Source organism: Diplotaxodon limnothrissa, linkage group LG4, assembly GCF_057381915.1.
Source record: "Diplotaxodon limnothrissa isolate DT_005_m linkage group LG4, D_limnothrissa_male_GT1.1, whole genome shotgun sequence".
Lineage (NCBI taxonomy): Eukaryota > Metazoa > Chordata > Actinopteri > Cichliformes > Cichlidae > Diplotaxodon > Diplotaxodon limnothrissa.
Window position 1 is genome coordinate 12,414,176 of NC_140599.1, and position 20,222 is coordinate 12,434,397.

General features: G+C 41.0%; 2 protein-coding genes across 2 annotated transcripts; one reads left to right on the plus strand and one right to left on the minus strand.

Moving 5' to 3' along the window:
- The first annotated feature begins 861 nt into the window (after window positions 1-861).
- c1qtnf6a (C1q and TNF related 6a) lies at window positions 862-9,150 on the plus strand. The gene is made up of 3 exons (XM_085351462.1): window positions 862-971; window positions 4,336-4,518; window positions 5,580-9,150. Exons 2-3 carry the CDS (start codon window positions 4,344-4,346, stop codon window positions 6,131-6,133), a joined length of 729 nt encoding a protein of 242 aa, XP_085207588.1. The 5' UTR covers window positions 862-971; window positions 4,336-4,343; the 3' UTR covers window positions 6,134-9,150.
- A 4,393-nt stretch (window positions 9,151-13,543) lies between these two features.
- Window positions 13,544-19,376, minus strand: LOC146633393 (carbohydrate sulfotransferase 12-like). Its single transcript, XM_085352211.1, has 5 exons — window positions 19,314-19,376; window positions 16,154-16,675; window positions 15,394-15,546; window positions 15,061-15,240; window positions 13,544-14,677 (listed from the first exon to the last, which is right to left on the minus strand). Exons 2-5 carry the CDS (start codon window positions 16,517-16,519, stop codon window positions 14,129-14,131), a joined length of 1,248 nt encoding a protein of 415 aa, XP_085208337.1. The 5' UTR covers window positions 16,520-16,675; window positions 19,314-19,376; the 3' UTR covers window positions 13,544-14,128.
- Window positions 19,377-20,222: the final 846 nt, after the last annotated feature.

Consider the following 20,222-nt stretch of genomic DNA (forward strand, 5'->3'; position numbering starts at 1 on the left):
CTGGCTCTGGCAGATAAATCCAATCTGCTTGTACCTGATAAATCTTATATTTTATGATGTTTTTATTATTCTTGGTCCTTATAAAGATAACAGAAACACGAACTGTGCCTGTTTTTATAACAACGTGGTGATGTCTGACCTTTTGACCTATGACCTTTAAGCATTACATACTAAAATGGTGTATTTTATTATCTTTACCCATATGATTAAAGCGAGACTGGCTGAAATCTTTAGCTTCTATAAGATGTAAAAACTTGAGACTTTAAGATCTATTCATGCCGTGTGTAATTTTGAAAAACTTTCTGGTGTCATTGTAAAGTTGAATATATAAAAAGTGTGTTGTACAGCTCTCTCCGTGCCCTTTCATGTGATATAATACACAATATGACGGTAGGTTACTTAAGCTTTAGGACATTCCTTCTTTTTTTATACTCCTGCTCTCTCTGCTCTCCCTCTCTTTCTTCTGGCAGCTGCGCCTGATGAGAGGTCTGGAAGTTTGCAGATATTCAGCAGCGGAAGCTCACACCCTAGAGGATATGAAGAGTTTTCCCTAAACATACCAGCTGCTGCTGGTGGTATTATCATCATTAAGTTGTGCTGCTAAACTTTAACAAGGCGTGTTGTTTGATCCTAATTAGCATCTGGCAGATTGGGGATACAACTCTGAGCAAATGAAAGGCTTTAGGTGCTTCACATGTTCATCAGTTTTATGTTTCAGGGGGGGAAAAAACTCAGATCCGGATCACTGAGCATCTTTTACTGTCAGATGAACGGACTGATACTTGCTCCACGTAGGAGGGGTCAGGGAGAAAAGAAGGACTTCCTTTCTATAGGAAACTTTTCACATCTAATTCACAAAGAGGTCCAGACAGAGAGAGAGAAGGAGGGAGGGAGCTGCTGACTCAGGACTTTCCCCCTCCTCCGTCCCCGTCTTCTGAGCGGTGTGAAGCGGCAGTGCAGACGTGAACGAGGTGAGTCATTCAGATAGAGATCAGTCGGCTGCATGGGAGCGCTGTGGCGGTGATGTGAGATTGTGATGCATGACAGTCTGCTAGAAAGCACGGAGGCTTCACTAACTACAGTTTGGCTTTAACTTGTATAATGCTGCAGTGTGGACTACACAGCCAGCATAATAACTGCATGTACTTATGGATGCTATGAAATAAGAAGCATCGGTATGTAAACATGCCTTTCATCGTGATATTAGGAGAAAATCCCGTTTGATTTACAAGTTTCCAGTTCAAGTAGAGATTTCCGCAAGAAAGAAAAAAAGAGAAAATCTTATGTAATACCCTTGGTCAGAGCGTGAGCCATGTCAAACATCTGGGTAAATCCCAGAAGGACCCAAATACAAGCAAGCAGCACATTTCCACTGTGAGAAAGGAAGAAAACACCATTCAGGCAGTCGGGGTGAGGGTGGGTGGGGGGAATCATCAATCTATAATCACAATCAATTATTATAAATTCAAGTTTAAGCACAAATGACCAATAATGTAACCTGTAACCTGGGAAAGGAGCGTTTGTTTTGTTTTTTGTTGCTTTCTACTTTATTTAATTTGAAGCAGCAGATCAGCAGAATTTATGTGAGACTCCTAAAGATCTGCAAAACAGTGCACATTTACCCACATAGCGCTAAATCCAACCCCTGATTAGCGTTACGTAACTATGAATTGCTCCAAGCATATGGTGCTTTCTGCACCTCAGACAGACGAACTGTAGGATGGAGTCATAGTTTTATTGTTAGAACTCCTGAAGTCAGCTGACCTCACACCATGGGGATGGTTTTTATCGGTTTTATTAGACTGCTCACAGAGGTGGTCTGAGAGGATTTTCCTCATCGTGTTTGTTCTGGATTTTGAATTCTCCCTGAATATATTTGAGTTCAGGTTATCCTGTTATTGTTGTGCTTTGATTTTTGTGTTTGGACTTTTCATTCCTGCTTTTCATTCTCTATTCTTTATTTTTGCTTCTGCTCTTGATCTTTATTAGGGGTACTTTGAGTGTCCTTGGTGTTTCTCTGCCATCCCCACCCTCTGGCTCATCTTTCTGTGCTAACTTTTGTCCTCCAGTGTTTGCTTGTCTCATGTTTGGAGTGAGTCATCTTGTTTTGGCTGAAACTTCCAGTTTGTCCTGGTTGTCTTGATTACATTAACTTGCGTCTCATTCCCCTCCCCTCTTTACCTTCTCCCAATTAGTCCTCGGTGTATAAATAGCCCTGTCCTTCTTATTGCTCTTGTCGTGTCATCAGTTTTTGTTCCTGTTTTGTTCTCCGTGTTCTTTTGCTTCTTTTCTTCTTGTGTTTTCATCATTTTACCCTTGGACTCTGTTACTTTTTGGATTTGGTGAACAAAAAAAGATGACCTTTAGTTTAATCAACTGCAACTCAACCATTCAAACCCTCTCAGAGCTGTCTGTAGCACAAAGGTGGACACATAAGTGCTAAAATATGACTCAGACACAGAAAACCTCCTGCTTCTCTCATTTAGGAAAGTGTCCCTTTGAAATGGACTGTCAAAGAAAAGGAAAGAGAGTTAGACACAGCTGAATCCTGAAAACTAAGTCCTTATCAGGATTAATTCAAGGCAAAAACATAAATAAATAATTGGGGGGGGTTAAATAGCATTTTCAAATTATTAGTTCCGTTTACAAAAATCCTGTTTTTGTTGTGAAGTCTTAATCCAAGTCTTCACCTTAAAAACATGCATTTTATACACAATTTTGACTCTGCATCTGATAGTGTCCTGATGTTTTGATGGCATTTCTCAAGTACTCTGTGGTTGCGCCTCTATTTTGCCCCTATGATTATTAAGAGTAATGTCCCATAGAAATATGCAAATAAATGTGAATGTAACATTTCAGGAAAACCCGTACGATGTGATACAGCGTTACACGAGAACCCTTTCCTGAGGGTGCCAAGTAAACATTCGGAAAATATCGGCCGCTGTGAAGGTGGATACCGGCATTTCATATCTGCTAAGGCGCATTACAGACTTACTTTGTTTCATTGTGGCTCTTACTTTGTTTCTTCTCTTGATTATAGCAAAACAACAAGAGCAAGTTATTTTAAAGAGCGTGCAGAGGTTGCGTTCATGGTCTTTAGCTGAGCAGCCACCTGTGTGTAAAGGATGCAACTGTGGTTATGGACCGAGCTGTCCTATAAACACAGCAGTACACCCTGTTCTGAACACAGAGAGTCTGGCAGACGGCCATCACCTATCCCCCAGTTCTCCAGAGTTTGCTATCTGAAAACAAAAAAAGCCCAGGGTCATTTTTCAAACGATTTATGGTTCTTGCAGTCCAGATTCCTTTTGCAATGTTAAATCTCTGTGGATAACACACAATGACTAGGTTAAGCAGCTGGTTCTCATTCATTTGCTCATTTGTGAGTCTGTCATGGAGGAAAAAGTTTTTTTTCGAAAGAAATTCTGCAGCTGTGGATGGTACAGATGGTGAGATTAAAATAAAAACCAGCTACAAAGATTGGTTTGTAGAAGAAGTGAGTAAAGTACGCAGGAAGTAAGAGGAGCAGGTGTTTATGAGGCAAAACTAGCATGCCCAGTCTCAAACTCCTGTTGGCCACTGTCTAGCTGGCTGTGCAGTCATGGTAAAATATGGCCAGAGAAACATCTGGTTTGGCATGACTATACCAGAAAGCCCAGTTTTGTTTTTATTAACAGCATTATTATTATTGAGGTATACTCTCAGAATCACATTTAACTGACCATTAAAAGGCCGCTGGGCTGCCTGGTCAACTCATATTCAAACTTACTGACTGTCTTGAAAAAAACAAAAAGCTTTACTTGATTTTTTTTTCCACAGTTCCAGTCTCCTGATTTTTCTTCCCAGGTTGATGCATGTTTTTGCTGGCTCACTGCTTCAGATTCCTCTTTCTTTTTCCAGCTTCTGACATCATTATCTCACTTTCAAAGCAGCTGTCCAACAACTGACATCCCACATATAGGCCATCTCGCTATGTGATTACACCACTTGGGTTTCATTTTGATTTCAGCTACAAACTGGTAAAGTTTCATGACTTTATCTTACATGCTTTGTGCGACTTATCGCGTTCAGAAAGTAAAAAGACAGCTAGAAGTGCAGGCTGAAGTTCCCAGACGTGGAATAATCCAGGATTAGAAACCTTTCTCGCTGAAGGTCTTTGCTGAGTCTGAGCCAACAAGCAGACTTAACATACGTCTGGGAAACTGGATGATGAAACTCTGCTACAGTGAGTGTCACCAGGACACCACCAGGATGATGACACACAAATTCCAGATAATATAGAAAAGTCTCTCGAGTCCCTTTTCAGCAGATATTAACTCTCTGCTCTCACCTTAGTTACAGCCATGTCGGGCATCCTCCTCCTGCTCCTGTCCTTGTCCTGCCTGGTGGCCACGGTGCCTCCTCCAGTCCCCTGCAGACACTGCTGTGATCACCTGGAGCCAGCAGAGGGCAGCGGCGCCCAGCCAAGTAGTTATGCCCCTGAGGTCCGCACATATATCAACATGACCATTCTGAAAGGTAACACATCTATAGCAGCCATCTGAGGTCAAGTCAAGTCACCAAGCACCAAATCATTTTTCTGTGTGAACCTGTGTAATATATGTAGTAGAACATCTGCAGACTCACAGGTTTTCACAATAAAGCCAGAATTTTGGGGGGGAAAACACTTTTAAACACATGTGTATTTGAAATTTAAGGAGAGGTCTTGTTTTATAAAGAGTTATGTTGGGATGGAATTTATGGCAACAAAAAAAGAGTGAAGGCAACATGTTTATGAAGCCATGCAGGTCATTGGACAACCGAGCCAAAGACAACACAACAGGCCCAGTGTTTCTACACTGTATAATGTGCAAAAACAGAAAGTATGGCTGTGCTGAAGTATTTGGTCGTGTTTGAGACTATAGATAAAGATGATGGACGGCGAGGGAAAACGATTTATTTCAATACTTTATTCAACAAAAAATATCAGCAAATATAGTTTTTAGATTAGAGGTGAAAAGTCTTCAAAAACTTAAATAAATCCAGTTACCTGTTTTTTGTTTGTTTTTATTTTTTCAAGCACAGACATCAGCTAACATGATGCTCTTTGTTATGATAAAGCAAGCTGGTCATTGGCATCAGAAGGAAGCATTACACCACTCACAGAACATATTGCAGGTTTTGGATGATTATCCGACAGCCTCAAAGACAATTTTAGACCAGCTTTCTTTGCAAAGCTCTTTCATTTGCAAGATGACAGTTTTCTTATATGTACTTTTAGTTCAATTCCCCCCCCCAACGGCATTCATGTTAAAAGCTCTGCTTCAACTTCACTGGCCACCAGGTTCATACTGGTTTGCCCTTTTCCCTTCAGAACTGCTTTAATTCTTCATGACACAGATTCAGCAAGGTGCTGGAAGCATTCCTTGGTGACATGACAGTATCACACATGTTATTTGCTAAATTCATCCTCACCATTTTTCTGAAGGGCATGATTCTACCATCTATGGGTAGAGTTTCAAACAGGATCAAACGACTGTTCTGGGTTTTGGACTTTTTAAAAATGATCTCATACTGTCGTGTAATTATTTTCACTTTAGGTGACAAAGGAGACCGTGGTGAGAGAGGCACACCAGGCAAAGCTGGACTTGAAGGACCTCCAGGCTCTATTGGGCCATCGGGATCAAAAGGCTCTAAGGGTCAGGCTGGTCTCCCAGGAGACCCCTGCAAAGTCCAGTACTCTGCTTTCTCCGTTGGCCGTCGAAAATCCCTTCACAGCCTGGACTCCTATCAGGCACTTGTGTTCGACACGGTCTTCGTTAACCTCGACGACCACTTCAACATGTTCAAGGGAACGTTCGTCTGCCACATCCCAGGCATCTACTTCTTCAACGTCAACATCCACACGTGGAACTTCAAGGAGACGTACCTCCACATAATGCAGAACGACACAGAGCGGGCGATTGTGTACGCTCAGCCCAGCGACCGCTCAATCATGCAGAGTCAGAGCCTGATGCTGGAGCTGGAGCTGAACGATGAGGTGTGGGTCCGCCTGTACAAGAGGGAGAGAGAGAACGCCATTTACAGTGACGATGTAGATATCTACATAACGTTCAGTGGATACCTCATCAAGCCCAGTGAAGAGAAGGAATGAATCGGCCGAGTATTACTGTACCCGGTCGAGCTCGAAAGCAATTTACCACAAAACTGTCCTTGTAGATAAACACATACTCAACAAGATCAAAATGTTTATATAAAAAGAAAGACTCCTAGCTTTACCAGATTTCACTGGTGGGCTGAAAAAAATCCACACAACACTGTAAAACCCAATGACACTTTGTTAATAGTATAAAGTTAAAACATTTGTTTTACTAGTATAAATTTATACAAATTTTAGGTTCAAGAAGAGCCATACACGCGCATTCAGATTCAAAATTTCAATATTAATATTAAGATAATATGAAGTCGTCACCGATTTAAGAAGACAAAACAATACATTTAACGAAATCAACAAATAATGAGTTAAATATTAAATAATTTAAATACTGCACAGCAGTGAGTGGCCTAACTAAATAAAATGGGCAGTGTGCTTTCTGCAGTAAGTATAAAAAAAACAATCACCACATGTTCACACGTCAACTGCACAGAAAAAACAGCGAGATCTGTCAAGAAGTCTCAAGTGGCCTCTACCGCTTAGATCTACTGCACTGCATGCAAGAAGCAGTGAGAAAAACCACACCAGCTCTCTGCAGCACTTCCACTGTCTAGTCAAACATAAGGCTCTGGGGCCAGAATCAGCCCAGCGAAGACTCGATTCCGGCCCACTGGACGGCTTTAGTAAATGTAAGGAGTGCATAAATATTTAACTTTTAACTGTATTTCCATAAGTTTTACAGCTTTTCTTATTGATAAAGACTGGCAATGGGGGTGGGCAGTCTTTATCAATAAGAAAAGTTTTTAACTAACAGATAAACAATTAAATGACAGGAAACGTTCCTGTTGTTCCACTAAGTCCACTCTAAATGAATAACAATAATTATAGGACAGTGTGTGCAATGAACTATCGTCAAATTTTGTGTCATTTTACACAATTATTATGTCGTTTGACCGCTTTGACCCAAAGATCAAAGCGGGCTGCATGTGGCTCAATAGAATGAGTTTGATATCGCCGGTCTAGAACCAAAAAAAGCAAAGAAAAAAACAGGGTTTGGCAACCCTAAAACCACACCAGATTGGTATCTACAAGGGCAATGCTCTGTATCACTATTAAAAAGAAAAAGAAAAACTTGAATTAAATATCTTTATCTCAGGGAGGAAAAAATAAAACCATTTAAAACAGGATACATCAAACAATAGGTGTGCAATAGCCTAGGCCCTGAAATCTGTCTTTAGATTAGATTCACATTTCAACAGGTATCACAGGATACGGTTGCAGGGTCTGCTTTGAGCTTCTGACAGGAGTGTAACATAAGCCCTTCTTTTCTTCAGCCGGGGGCTCAAAGCCAAAGTCAGTCTGACTTTGGAAAACCAAGACGATCAGTCGCATCACCTCCTTGCACCAACGACTCTTATACTGATCCAGCGTCAATCAAACAGATTCATTGCTTTCAGCTGTGCTCATAAAGGGAAAAAAATGACTGCCCACACCTGCCTGTAAGAGATGGTGCTTAGTCTTAGCTCTCACAAATGTGAAACATGCACATTAGTTAGCTTTACAGGTGACTGTGGGCAGATTCTGTTACCCTTACCTAAAGGTGGGGGGACTGTTTCCACTGTGCTGAGCTAAGCTGGCAGCTGTAGTTTCATATTTGCCAAATGAGAGAGGTAAATATATTCTTATGAACCCCACAGTAAAAAGAAAAAAGAAAAATTTGCATTATATAACATTTTATAACCCACAAAGCAGTTTCATTGTGTTTCTCAATCACAGACATGTTTTTAAACCATCAAATATCAAATAAGTCTTGGTTTGGAATCCATCACTCCTGCCCCTGATGTGTAAAACTAGATGCATTAAACAAAGCATGAACTTTACAAAGATGCAGGCTCAATCTGTTTATTTAACATGAAAAATTATCTGTATTTGGTGTTCAGAAGCATTTTATATGACATTCACTGGGAAGATTTGCTGTTAGTGAGTTTTGCTAAAACACGGTGCTAACTGAACTCCTGCTGAATTTGGGTTTGGGAAATGTATATTTTACAAAGTATTCTCCTTTCCTTCTAAGATTTACATCTTCAGCTAACTTTAATCTTTTATGCATGCAAAACCAATAAATTAAAAACACAAATAGCTAAGCTCTGGCAGTCATAGTTTAAAATGACTCGACACTCTAACGAGTGAGAAAACTGATTCTCCAGACGACAGCAAATGAATAACTCTCACCTTCTAATCCTGAGTCGTGCATTAATAACAGATAAATAACAGCCAGAAAAGTCTTTTTGTTGCAAAACTGCGATGTTTAACCTTTATGATGTCATCATTTCATCTGAGTAAACCTTCACTTCTAACCACTAAAAACTTTTTAAATCGTCCTGGATTCCACATAAACATTTGTGTCAGTTTGAGGAAATTCCCTGATAGCATTCGTTAGATATTACAAGGGAAGTGCAGACACACAACCCGACAAAGTTATGTCACTAAAGCTGTGAAGGAAAATGAAACTACGCTGCCCTCTGGACTGCAGAGCTTAATGCAGCACAAAACACAAATACTAATCTGAATATTAAAAGCACTCCAAACATTGATACATAATGTAATATTTGAGAATGAAGCATTAATTAAACTGTATACACTAAAAAGTGAGCCATTGCCGTATTGCTTTAAACCTGCATTCTTTCTAATGGCCAGCAGGGGGAGACTTATCAGGCTGTTAAAAGAAAAATAAGTAATGTTACTTTCCTTTCCCTGTGACGAGAATAAACATTTTCATTATGACTTTATGTGCTCAGTTACTAATTTCAGGTCACAGTTGGGTTCACGTTGTAAATATGACCATTATTAGAGTCACAAAACAGGATAAATCAGCGTATACTCACGACCAGTGTTGGTCAAGTTACTTGAAAAAAGTAATCAGTAACTAATTACTGATTACTTCCCCCAAAAAGTAATCCAGTTACTTTACTGATTACTTCTGCCCTTTTCAGCCCAATTCTACTTTTTCTGCATAATCCATCATACAAAATGTAATCAAATGGAAAAGTCTCTTTTTTTTAAACTTGTTTTATCAGTGTTAATCTTTTAACTTTATGCATCAAGCAAAAATGAAATTATCTGCAACATTCTCTAACTTGAAGAAATTAGTTTAACATTTAAACCTATTTTCTGCACATTCCAGCACATAAAATAAAATATTTTTTGTGTTTACACTCAGTCTTTCAAATAGATGCAAGTAAAACACAGCAGAAAATAAATAAAGTCAAAGACTAGCGGTCCTGTTGCTCTATTTTCACCTGTAAAGCAGGAGTGGGGCAGGCGGAGGTGTGCTCTGGTGCAGGTGTGCCGCAGCGGTCAGTTGAAGAATCCGTGAGTTTCTCTGTGAGTTTCCCATTATGCCGTAGCGCACTCGGTGCTTGTTTAGGGTGTTTTTTCGCTGTAAAAAGTTTTCTTCCCACGCACAACGGACGCTAATGTTTTTGTCACTTTTTATGAAATCAAACTCAAAGTAAGGTCAGTGCTTCCTCGCTTTAAACGCTGCACGCTCATACTCTCTCCCGCACTCGATACATGATCCACTGTTGATCTGCACACAGCTGTTGTCACGAACGTCGCACTCGCTTACGTCACTGTCATGAGACATTCTCGCAAAAAAATCACGGTTTTAGTAACGCAGTAACGCAGCGTTCCTACGGGAAAGTAACGGTAATCTAATTACCGTTTTTGCAATAGTAATCCCTTACTTTACTCCTTACTTGAAAAAAGTAATCAGATTACAGTAACGCGTTACTGCCCATCTCTGCTCACGACTCACAAGTCATAAGGCAGTGAGCGTGCCGTGGGCCTCAGTTTCATGGTTAAATCTAACAGTGCGCTCCATTTGAAGTTGTGTATACACTGTTGTGTATTTGTGACTCGCTAAATAAGCCATACATAGAGCACTGACCAGCCAATATCCATGAAAGCACTGCAGCGATGTTTTGAAGAGCAAAAGCAGGTGTTGTGCTGTTTTTCCACACTTGTGTCAAATCACTCCCAGTTCTCACTTCTGAGACAAATGGAACGCAGCATGACCCTCACTCACCATGGGTGACGTCATGGGGGTTACATCCATCTTTTATATACAGTCTGTTCCACCTTTAAGGTCGTGCCGTTGATGATCTAACAGCAGTGACTGCTTATCCAGCTTTGGTTATTCCGTGACTGGAATAAAAAGTGAATGTTGTTTATAGTAGTCAGCAACAATAATGATAAGAACGTCTTTTTGGACACATGTTCAATGTAATTCTCACTGTGAGACCGTCTTATTTCATGTCCACTCATGTCAGTCCCCACAGACTGACATGAGTTATATAAAATAAATGAAAGAAGCAGAAAACGGGTTATTGTTCATTTGTTTCTACTCATCTAAACTATTTATTTTCTGCCATTCACTTGTTCACATTACCATCATGTGTCCCTAGGGTCAGTCCTTCAGCTGGAACCTGCATCATTAAACTTAGATTTGTTGATTTGTTGTCAGGGTATATCATCAAGGTGGGTTTCCAGCCAATCACACATACATCACAGCACCTTATCTGCCTGACATAATCTACTGGGCATAATCAGGAAGCATATTTAAGACATGCCATGTTTATGGTACACTTTTGTCTTTTCAGTTTGAACTAAAGCCACGAATATTTAGGTTTGCTCTAGTATATAGGTGCCCAGATCAGCACTGGCAGCCACGACAAAATGACTGGAAGATGGTGATAAACTTGTCCACACTGACACCTTGAGGAATAAAAGTAGAGGTGCTTGTCCCACCTGTGATATGAATCACAAACATATACAAGCACAAACAAACTAAAGCAAGTGGCGAGCTGAAGTGTTCACACTGGAGACACGGTCAGCATTTCCTGTTAACATTTTTGTGGGCTGCACTGGTTTCCTGTTATTCTCTTACAAGCCATGTGTTTTTCACCACGATTCTCAGCTCTCATTCAAAGTGATAGTTGTGTTTTACATTGTGTAACCTGGTAGATTAATGTTAGCATTGTACATAATCACACTAAAGAAGAGCAGATTAACCTTTCCTGCCCCGCAACATTATTTCTCTGAATTCCAGCTACATGAATACTTCTAAAATGTGCCATCAAGTTCAAATATGACATTTGTGTTTTTAACATCAGTTGAGATGAAGTACGCTATGGTTTTTGCACTGCCGTGTAAACAAAGTGTTCAAGGCTCCCGTTGAAAAAAGAAAGCAGCATTTATTCATGATTTTTATTTCTGCCAATAAATAAAAGTCAATTCTTTGCACTTTCACAGAAATGAAAAATATCATTTTTAACTGAATGAATGTGAACACTCACATAAAAAAAGACCAAAGAACAGAAGTTTGTTTTTGTTAAAGATGACTGACTTGCAAAAAAAAAAAAAAACACGAGTAAGGTTGAAATGCAGTTTTTTTCCATTATCTTCATACAAACAAGCTTTTTTTTGTATATTTAGAACAATGATGTTGAGATGACATTAGATTTAATTATTTTGTTGTTGTTTTTTACAGTAACAACACCCCACAGTTGCACAAAACAAACCAAAAAGCATTGAAACGACACTGACTCAGTGTGTGTGTTTGTGAGTGCACACACATAAGAACGTGCAGAATAATGTCGGACAGAGCATGACCTCACATACAGTCTGAACCAAACACAGGCACGCTGGAGAAACAAATTCATACAAATTCACACATAAAGACATTTACGGTTCTCCAAAAGGGCTCCTGTGTTTCCTTTTTCCCCCCCCAAATGATGATTGCACACGATAAACACAGGCCAGCACGTCAAACATACTTTGCTGTGGCTTCATACAGCTCTTACTGTATTTGGATTTAAGTAAAAATTAAGTCCTACAAAAATACTTTTTTTTTTTTGCTGTGTAAACTTTTGCAACCAAAGGCACTGTCTTCCCTTTGCACTTTTCTCCCTTAAAATTGACCCAGCCTCATGCTGCGAAGCTCCGACTCTAACCGTGTTCACGCCTTCGCCCTTCAGCTAGCGCCGAGTATAGCCTCATTATACGTTACAGTTGTACTTTGATGTTATCATCAAACCAACTCGATGCATCTCACAGCAGCGCAGTAGCGTTGCACAACTGAAAACTGTGTTTTGCTGGCTTCATATAATGTGCTCAGCTCATTTGCTACAAAAACAATGCATCCCATGAAAATTCTGCCCTTAGATTTTAAAAAATGTAAATAAATTACTGCCTATCAATGCTCCCCCTCAGCCTCCTATTAGATGCACCTATGGTATCCTCCTTCAGTTATCACATTCACAAGATTTTCAGAACTTGACCTCTGACCTTAGAAGAGGTCAGTTATCACCTATGGCATCAATTTGAAATTCCTAAGTTGCCTCGTGTTCACAAAGTTGGGTGTCCACACCACCCCGGTTACCCCCGTCAACCCCATCAGCCTTTTATGGCACTGTTGCAGTCTTCAGGGTTACCCAGCATAATTAAGTGTTAAAAACTGTACACTGTGCATGGAAACACCAAGCAAGTGTTGATGGCAACAACATGAAACAAAAGAAAATGTTCCCTTTACAAACTGTTTAAATACACAGAGGCACGTTTGAACAAGTACAACTATGAAGACCAAAAAAAAAAATCCTCACACCAGGGATTTATATTTTAAGAGACAAGCTGAGACAAATCCCACTAATCTGCCTGCTGTGCTGCCTAATGGAGCTGCTGTGCTTCTGTACGATGAGGCTACATCATGCTTTGAAACTGCTAAAATAAAGCAAGCAGCTAAAATGTTGTCAGAATAAACTGTTGGTATCATTTAATGGGCCATGCAAATGTTCCAGGTGTGAAAAAGCAGCAGGGTTTTCTCTGTAAGAGTTAGCAACATGAACATATTCTTCATGTCCGTGTATGAGGTATAACTGAACTGTCATTAGTATGCATTTTCAACAGAAAAATCCCTTTCATGCTTAACATAAACGTTGCACTTTTACAATGTGAAATAAATAAGCTGACCTACAATTAAAGGAACTACAATTAAAACTAAGCAAGCAGACTTTTTTTTTTTTTAAAGCAGGCCAAAATTTCCAAAACTGCTGCAGCCGTGCTAGCATCACAACGAGCATGGTTTCCGTGCCCCCGCAGAGGTGGGATCTTTCAAACGTCGCACTACAGAAGCCTCTCTGATCATCACAGTTAGTCACAACACAACTGTGGCCACAAATGGCAGGCATGAAGGGGACATCAAAGATGAGACTGCAGCACACGCAGCATGGAGTTTTGAATTAAAGGGGACATGTTACTGCCACAACTACGCACGATTCAGAGTTTAAACAAAAAAAAAAAAAAAAACTGGGCCTCGGTGAAGAACCTCAGCTCATCTGCTGTTCACCTCCTTTCACCTCCCTTTAAGCCAGCTTTCTTCTTCTGATTGGTTTTGCCCTTTGTAGACAGGAGGTTCGAGCAGCAGAGGGGTGGAGCAGCTGGCTATGAGACAACCAACATTAGGAATAGCTGCTCCCACTGATGTCATTCAGATTCAAGAGTAGGAAAAAGAGACAAAAAACACAGTTTGAAATTAAACATTAGGGCTTGAAAAGGGTTTGAAACTTTGGCCACGTTTCGTATCAGCATCCACCACTGTAACAGCACATATATGAAAGAAAATAAGGAGAGAACACAATAGGTCCTCTTTAAGGACTACACTGAACACACTTTATCCATTTGTTCATGTCTAACCTCTGTGCTTCTTGTTAGCTTTGTTGAGAAAAACCATAACTGATAATGGCTTTGACTCATTAGTGTGCTTCCTCAGAAGATTGAGTGTCTAGACGTTTAGTTTAGCATAAGCAACACTGGAGAAAACATCTGCACAACCCAGAAGAAGGAGGGATGTGTCACTGTGGTTGGGGTCAACATTTAATAAAAAAAACAAAAACACATCTTGTCTGCGTGGCTTCATCAGCTCAGTAGAATCACGAGTCACTCATTGATGAGTGAGTCTGGTTTCTCGTATCCAAACAGCCTGAAGTCAGGTTCGTACAGCTTGTACAGTTCCCTGCGTGCCTCTACTGGAACTGTGCTGAACCAGTCCGACTCCCAGCTGCTGGCTGTAAGGTTCCTGCTGGAGGTGGGAAACTCCACCACGTTGTCTACCCGCAGCAGTCGCAGCAAGTGCTCAGCATCTTCCTCTGCCGTCTCTAAGTGTCCCACAAAGTCATACTGAATTTGACATGGGTGACAAAGCCGATACACTTGCCGCCAGTGCTCATTGAAGGGCATGTCCTTCTCTGTCTGAGGGTCCAGGAGATACTGGATGAAGTGGGAGAAAGAGGGATGGATACCCAAAGAAAAGGCTTCATCCACAGAAGCAGGAGGCGTCGGCTGGTTGCCGTAGCGGCGCAGCATGACCTGTGCAAAGCGTCGGTAGAAGTCCTCATTGGGTAGCTCAAACTTATTCCGGTAGGCAGAAATGAGACGGACAAAAGGGTCGCGCACAAAGAGGAACTTGGTGTACTTCTTCAGCTTCACCTGGGAAAAATAAATTACAGTTTTCTTAACATTCAATTATTGAATACACACATGTGCATTTCAAAACTGTAAAGGTGAAAAAAAAAAAAAAAAAAAAAAAAAAAAAGAACAGAACAGAGCAGAGCAGAGAGCAGTATTCATCTTCCTGTGCTGCATCAATAATGTCTCTGTGAGAGATCAGTCATGCATCCCCATAACATTGAAGGGCCTTATATAAAACAGAATAAACATCTAACTGAGGTAGAAGGTTCAGAACACATTCCAGGTAGCTCGAAGCAAATTCATCAAAAGATAAAAAAATAAATCAACAGCATATTTACCAAGTTAAATTATATTTTTTTACTACCATACAGAGAACAAGAAGGTGGGAAATTTGGACAGACCTTCATGAGGTGCCTTGCAAACTTGCCATAACGTTTCCAGAACTTATTGAAGGTGAAGTGCATGCTGCTGTTGTGGACCAGGTCCCTGGGGATGGCCAGGGGGTCTCTCTGAGGAACGCCCTCCTGCAGCAGGCTTTCACTGAGAATTATCATGATGCGCTTCCAGTTACTGCACGCTACCTGAGAAGGGAAAGTTTATTGTCCACTCAGATGTCACAGTGAAACAGGCAGATACACACTGTCTATGAGCGTGTGACCACTGACAGGAGGGAACCATGTATGCCGTTGTTACATGTGCCTTATTAAGTTTTACAGGAGCATGTGTCTGCATACCTTGGGAACATAGCAGTAGATAATGCCATGCCTGTCATCCACGATTAGATGATCCAGCTCCTTGTTGGGAATGTCGTCAAATGAACGGTTTTTGCCATGAAATAAGATGCTGTCATTGGCGCACATCTCCTGAAGCAACCTCCGCCTCTGCTCCTATCGTTCCATTCGTGAAGCACAGGAAAATTAACAATTACCAACTGAGGTTATAAATACTTCATATTCAGACATTGCTCACTGACTGGGGAGCTTTTGCTCCTTCATTTACATATTTAGGGATATTAACCAAAATTATATCTACAGCAAGAAGTATCAACCTCTGTGGGTGCCTTTAAGGTTACTGCTGTCACACGTGATTATAGTTATAACAGGCTCTTTTTCTTTAATGCCAGTTTGAATTTCTTAAATCTGCAACTAGGTTAACACTGTCTCAATTAGAAGCTCTGCTCCTGTCAACTACTCACAGCCCAGAAATGTGAAGGTTCTGCTCATTAGTACAGATTTCCTCACTGGACTTTGTTACATGACAGACATTTGGATGTGCTGGAGCAGGGAGAAGGCACACAGGTGGAAATAAGAACAACTTAAGTGACTCTATTTAAGTCATCTCATTGAAGAAGCAAGAAACCGGCACGCAGAATGATTCATTTTTTGTGCAGCAACTGTGCTTTTCCTGCTAAGACATCTCAAAATGCCAGCAGTAAAACTTTTAATCAACTAGTAAACATTTACTACTACTAACAACAATAAAAACTGAGTTAACCTGTCTGTCACGGAGCTCTGGAGCCAGTGGGGTCAGGTGAATCTTCCACTCCCGCCGCGGTATATATCGTTCCTCTGCTTTCTCTGACTGGTTGCTTGTGTCAGCCGGGGCAGCGTCAGTGGGCTCACCAGTTCCCGGCTCTAAGAACTGGTTAACAAAGGCATCGATGTCCGACAGGAAGGACGGGGCTCGAGAGGTCTGTGGCCTCTTCTGGGGAATGGGGTGTGGGACTTTGGGGCCCGGGGAGACAGGAGTGTGCAAATAGAAATGGGAGGCACCGACATCGTCCCAGTAGATGATGATCAGAAGGATCATAAAGGCCGAGCCCAGGACTACAAAAATGCGGAACATCCTGGACGTTCCCATGGTGACTGTTGCTTGCTACAGGGTCACCATGGCAACAGAGTCAAGGTCCAGGAGCGCTCTCTCTCTCTCTCCCTCTCTGTCTCACCATGGCGATAGATGCACGGAGTCTGTGGTAGCATCAGACTTATTGTGGTGCTGGTGCATTGCAGGAGCGCGCTGCACAAGAGAAGAAGGGGTCAAACATCAATAAACTCACCTCTGTGTCATACCTACACACACACAAACACACAGAAAGCATAGTCGTGTCTTTAATGTCCAGCTGGAGTACAGGGTTCAACACCTGTTCTGACACTAACACAGAAACAATAATTTATTAAATTAATTATTTTGTTGCTTTGCAAATTCAAAAAAGAAGTCTGGTTAAAAAGCACAGAACTGCAGTCTGGATGACAGAAGCTTTCTAATGATTTTACTTTCATACAGTGAAAAGATTCAAAGTATCTGACAAAAAAAAAATCTGACAATTTTTTTTTTTTAAATGCAACAATAAATCTTTCATAGGATAATCCCCTTCCTTTCGTCTCTCTTTTCACTGTTTTTCCACTTTTCCCCACATTTAAGCGAACCTACTAAAGCATACACGTTGATGCTAAAGTAAAATGACAACCTACTAAGGTATTCTGGTTCTCCTATTAGTAAGAACTTGAAATCTAAAGCAAACTCAAGCAAGCATGACAGTTTATTGAGTTTGCTTTTTTGACGAGGCGCGCACTCAATCTCTCTGTCAGTGCTCGAAGCTGACCTCACTCCCACTCCCTGCAGTAAAATCACGAGTGGTTGTCAAATATTTCCATTTTAGGAGGCTCTGCACGCCATAAAAGTTTTGCACTGCACAAGTATCCAGCTGTATCCATAGCAGCTTTCCAGCTGATTAGGGCACAGCACGTTAATAGTGAGTAATGAAGTAAAAGCCCACAGTGAAAAAGGTCAACACCAAATATTTTACATACCCGACCACGATGTAGTCTGCATGTACAAAACACACTGAAGCCCTATGTCTTCAAGTGATGCACAAAATGGGTTTGTTTCTATAGCTACAGGAAAAAAAACAGCCTGGAAGTGATGGAATACATAAAGGATCTGTCCTCCCCGTGACTTAATTCAGCCGCAATTCATGTGTTTTAATCCACCGCCAGTCTATCTGCTCCTTCATGTTCAGTTTAAAAGTCGCAGGGCGTTACTTTCCATTCCTACGCACGTCTAAAATTGGAGCTCTCTGCAACAGTCCTCATATTATTTCCTCTTTCCTGAAGCTAAGAGGGGTCCATTGACATGGAAAGTCATCATCAGCCTACTCGGCGGCCTGCAGATGGCACTTCTCTGTGCACAAACAAATTAACTGCTGTTCTATAATATACATCATAAGCCCAAATGCATTAAGTTCATCAGTCACTAAATGAGCGTACATTAATTCCGCTAAATAAGTACAGTTCTGACATACTTCTTTTTCCCCAATCAGTATTTCTGTCTCATAGCACTTTACTTCTGCTGCACCACATATCAGAGGCACACTTTCTGAAACCACAGCTACAGTACTTCTAGGTCTAGATCTGACACACAGAAATATATAAAGGTCTATCAAATAATTAAAAAAAACTCACAACTGATCGAGCACATTAGAAAAAACCGTGCTGCCACAAAAAAGCACATAAATTAATAAGCCACACCGGGTTATCATCATTACTAAATAATAATAGAAGAAACAGCACTTAACTTTCTTTGTTTGATAATTTGTTAATTTTATATGTATTGTTATGTTATGTTTTCATATTCCTAGCTTGCCTACTTTCTAGTCATGTTACTCATATGCGTTGTTTTTGCTGTGAATTTTGTAAATGTTGTGATTTATTATTATTACTACTATTATTATTACTATTATTATTATTAGTTGAATAATTAATCCGCTGGATTTTCTTCATCTTCTTGCGCTGTATGTTTGTGTGGAATTTTTTTGGTGCATTTCAAACAGCACAACAAGAAATTCACATTCAAATTCACATTCATACGAGTACATTTACCAAATCTTTTCGATTGGATACTGAATGTCAAGGAGGCCACGATTTCCACATAAGAACTCACATATGAAGCTTATGCTATTTAAACTACCCAAATCTGTTCATTAATATTATATTTCCTTCATTTTTATGCCTAAACAAGTTGGTTAAGTCTAAGAAAACTTGTGAAAAATATGTGTGGTTATTTCTTTCATTCAAGTCAGCACTGTTATCCGTGGACAGGAGGCTGAAGCTTTGGATTTTAGACGGACTTATTGGAAACATTTCCTCTGAGCGATTTAAACAGTCGCTTCAAAACTCTTTCGCGTTTGTTTTATTTCTCGGCACGTCCCCGCCGGTGTAACCCCGCCGGTGTAAACCAAAGACAAAGCCGTGTGCCGGTAGACCGAGCGGCAGATAAATCACTCCGTCCTGTCCGCAGCCGCCTCCAGCGGATGCCAGACCGGACACAATGTAGCCTTTGACGCGAAAGCAGCTCCGCGGGAACGGGTTGTTCCTCGCGCCGGAAAGCTCTCCGCGAGGGGGTTTCGGTTAATTAAAGCGTCGCGTGCAGCTGTTTGTCCTTTATCGGGTTTTTTTCGTGGGAAATAATGAAGAGAAGCCAAAGGCGGGCTGATAGTGTGCCTAGCGGTGTGTCTTGGTGTTAAAGTAGTCCTCGGCGTTGGAGAAAAGGTCAGCGCAAAACTGTTTAGCTGCTTAATAAGAGCCGACACGTTGCGTTACTTTAAAGATTTCTATGTAACGACAGGAACGACGTGGGAAAAACACACATTTCTCACCTCGCTCTGTGTCCACTAGCTCCCAGCGCCGCGTCAGCTGAACCTGTCTGTGCTGCCAGCCGCTTTTTCTTGTTTTGTCCTCTTGGAGGAGCGCGAGCACCCAAAGCACCGCGAGAGTTCACAAGCTGAGCTTTCTGCAGATTGAGCGCACGAAGGGAAAAATTCACTTTTCTGGGTCAGCTCCAGCATACCGTGTCTCTGCTCGGGGATGATTTATGGAGACAGCCTCTCCACCCTCCCTCCCAACCTCCCACAGGAGCAGAGTACTTAAAATAACATATTGTACCTGCAATCCTAAATGTCACCCTCCTCTCAAACACACGAAATAAGACCCTAAGAATGATCCTAAGTAAATGTGTTCGTGGGTACGTGTGATTATTTCCGTTGCCTCGGGCTGATGCGGTTAAAATCCAGTTATTTGTGAACTCTTTTCATCCTGTGACTTCCAACGTAGCAAGGAGCCCCCACAGAGCAGCTGATTTACTTTGCATCCCCCTCACACACACACAAAATCATCTGTTTTCAATCAGCATCACATATTTCACCCCGCTCCTAGGCCCCTGTGTTCTCATAAATGTACTATAACCTTGTACTCTGTACTCTGGCAGTATTTATACGTTGGACACACGCACACACACAACTAAGATTATATATAACATCACTCCTAAGAACAGATAGATGCGGATTATAAGAAAAAAAAAAGAAAGGGGTGGGGGCACATCCATCCTGATTATTTTCATGTCAAGCCATGTATTCCTTCTATACATTTTATAATGTGCATGTATGTTATACGTTTTTAATACACTGGAGTTAAAGTCTGGTGAGCTTGTTATGTTCAGTGTGTGCCCGTTATGATCACTACTGTGGACACAAGCATGTCTTTTCACGCAGATGAGGAGATTATCCTGC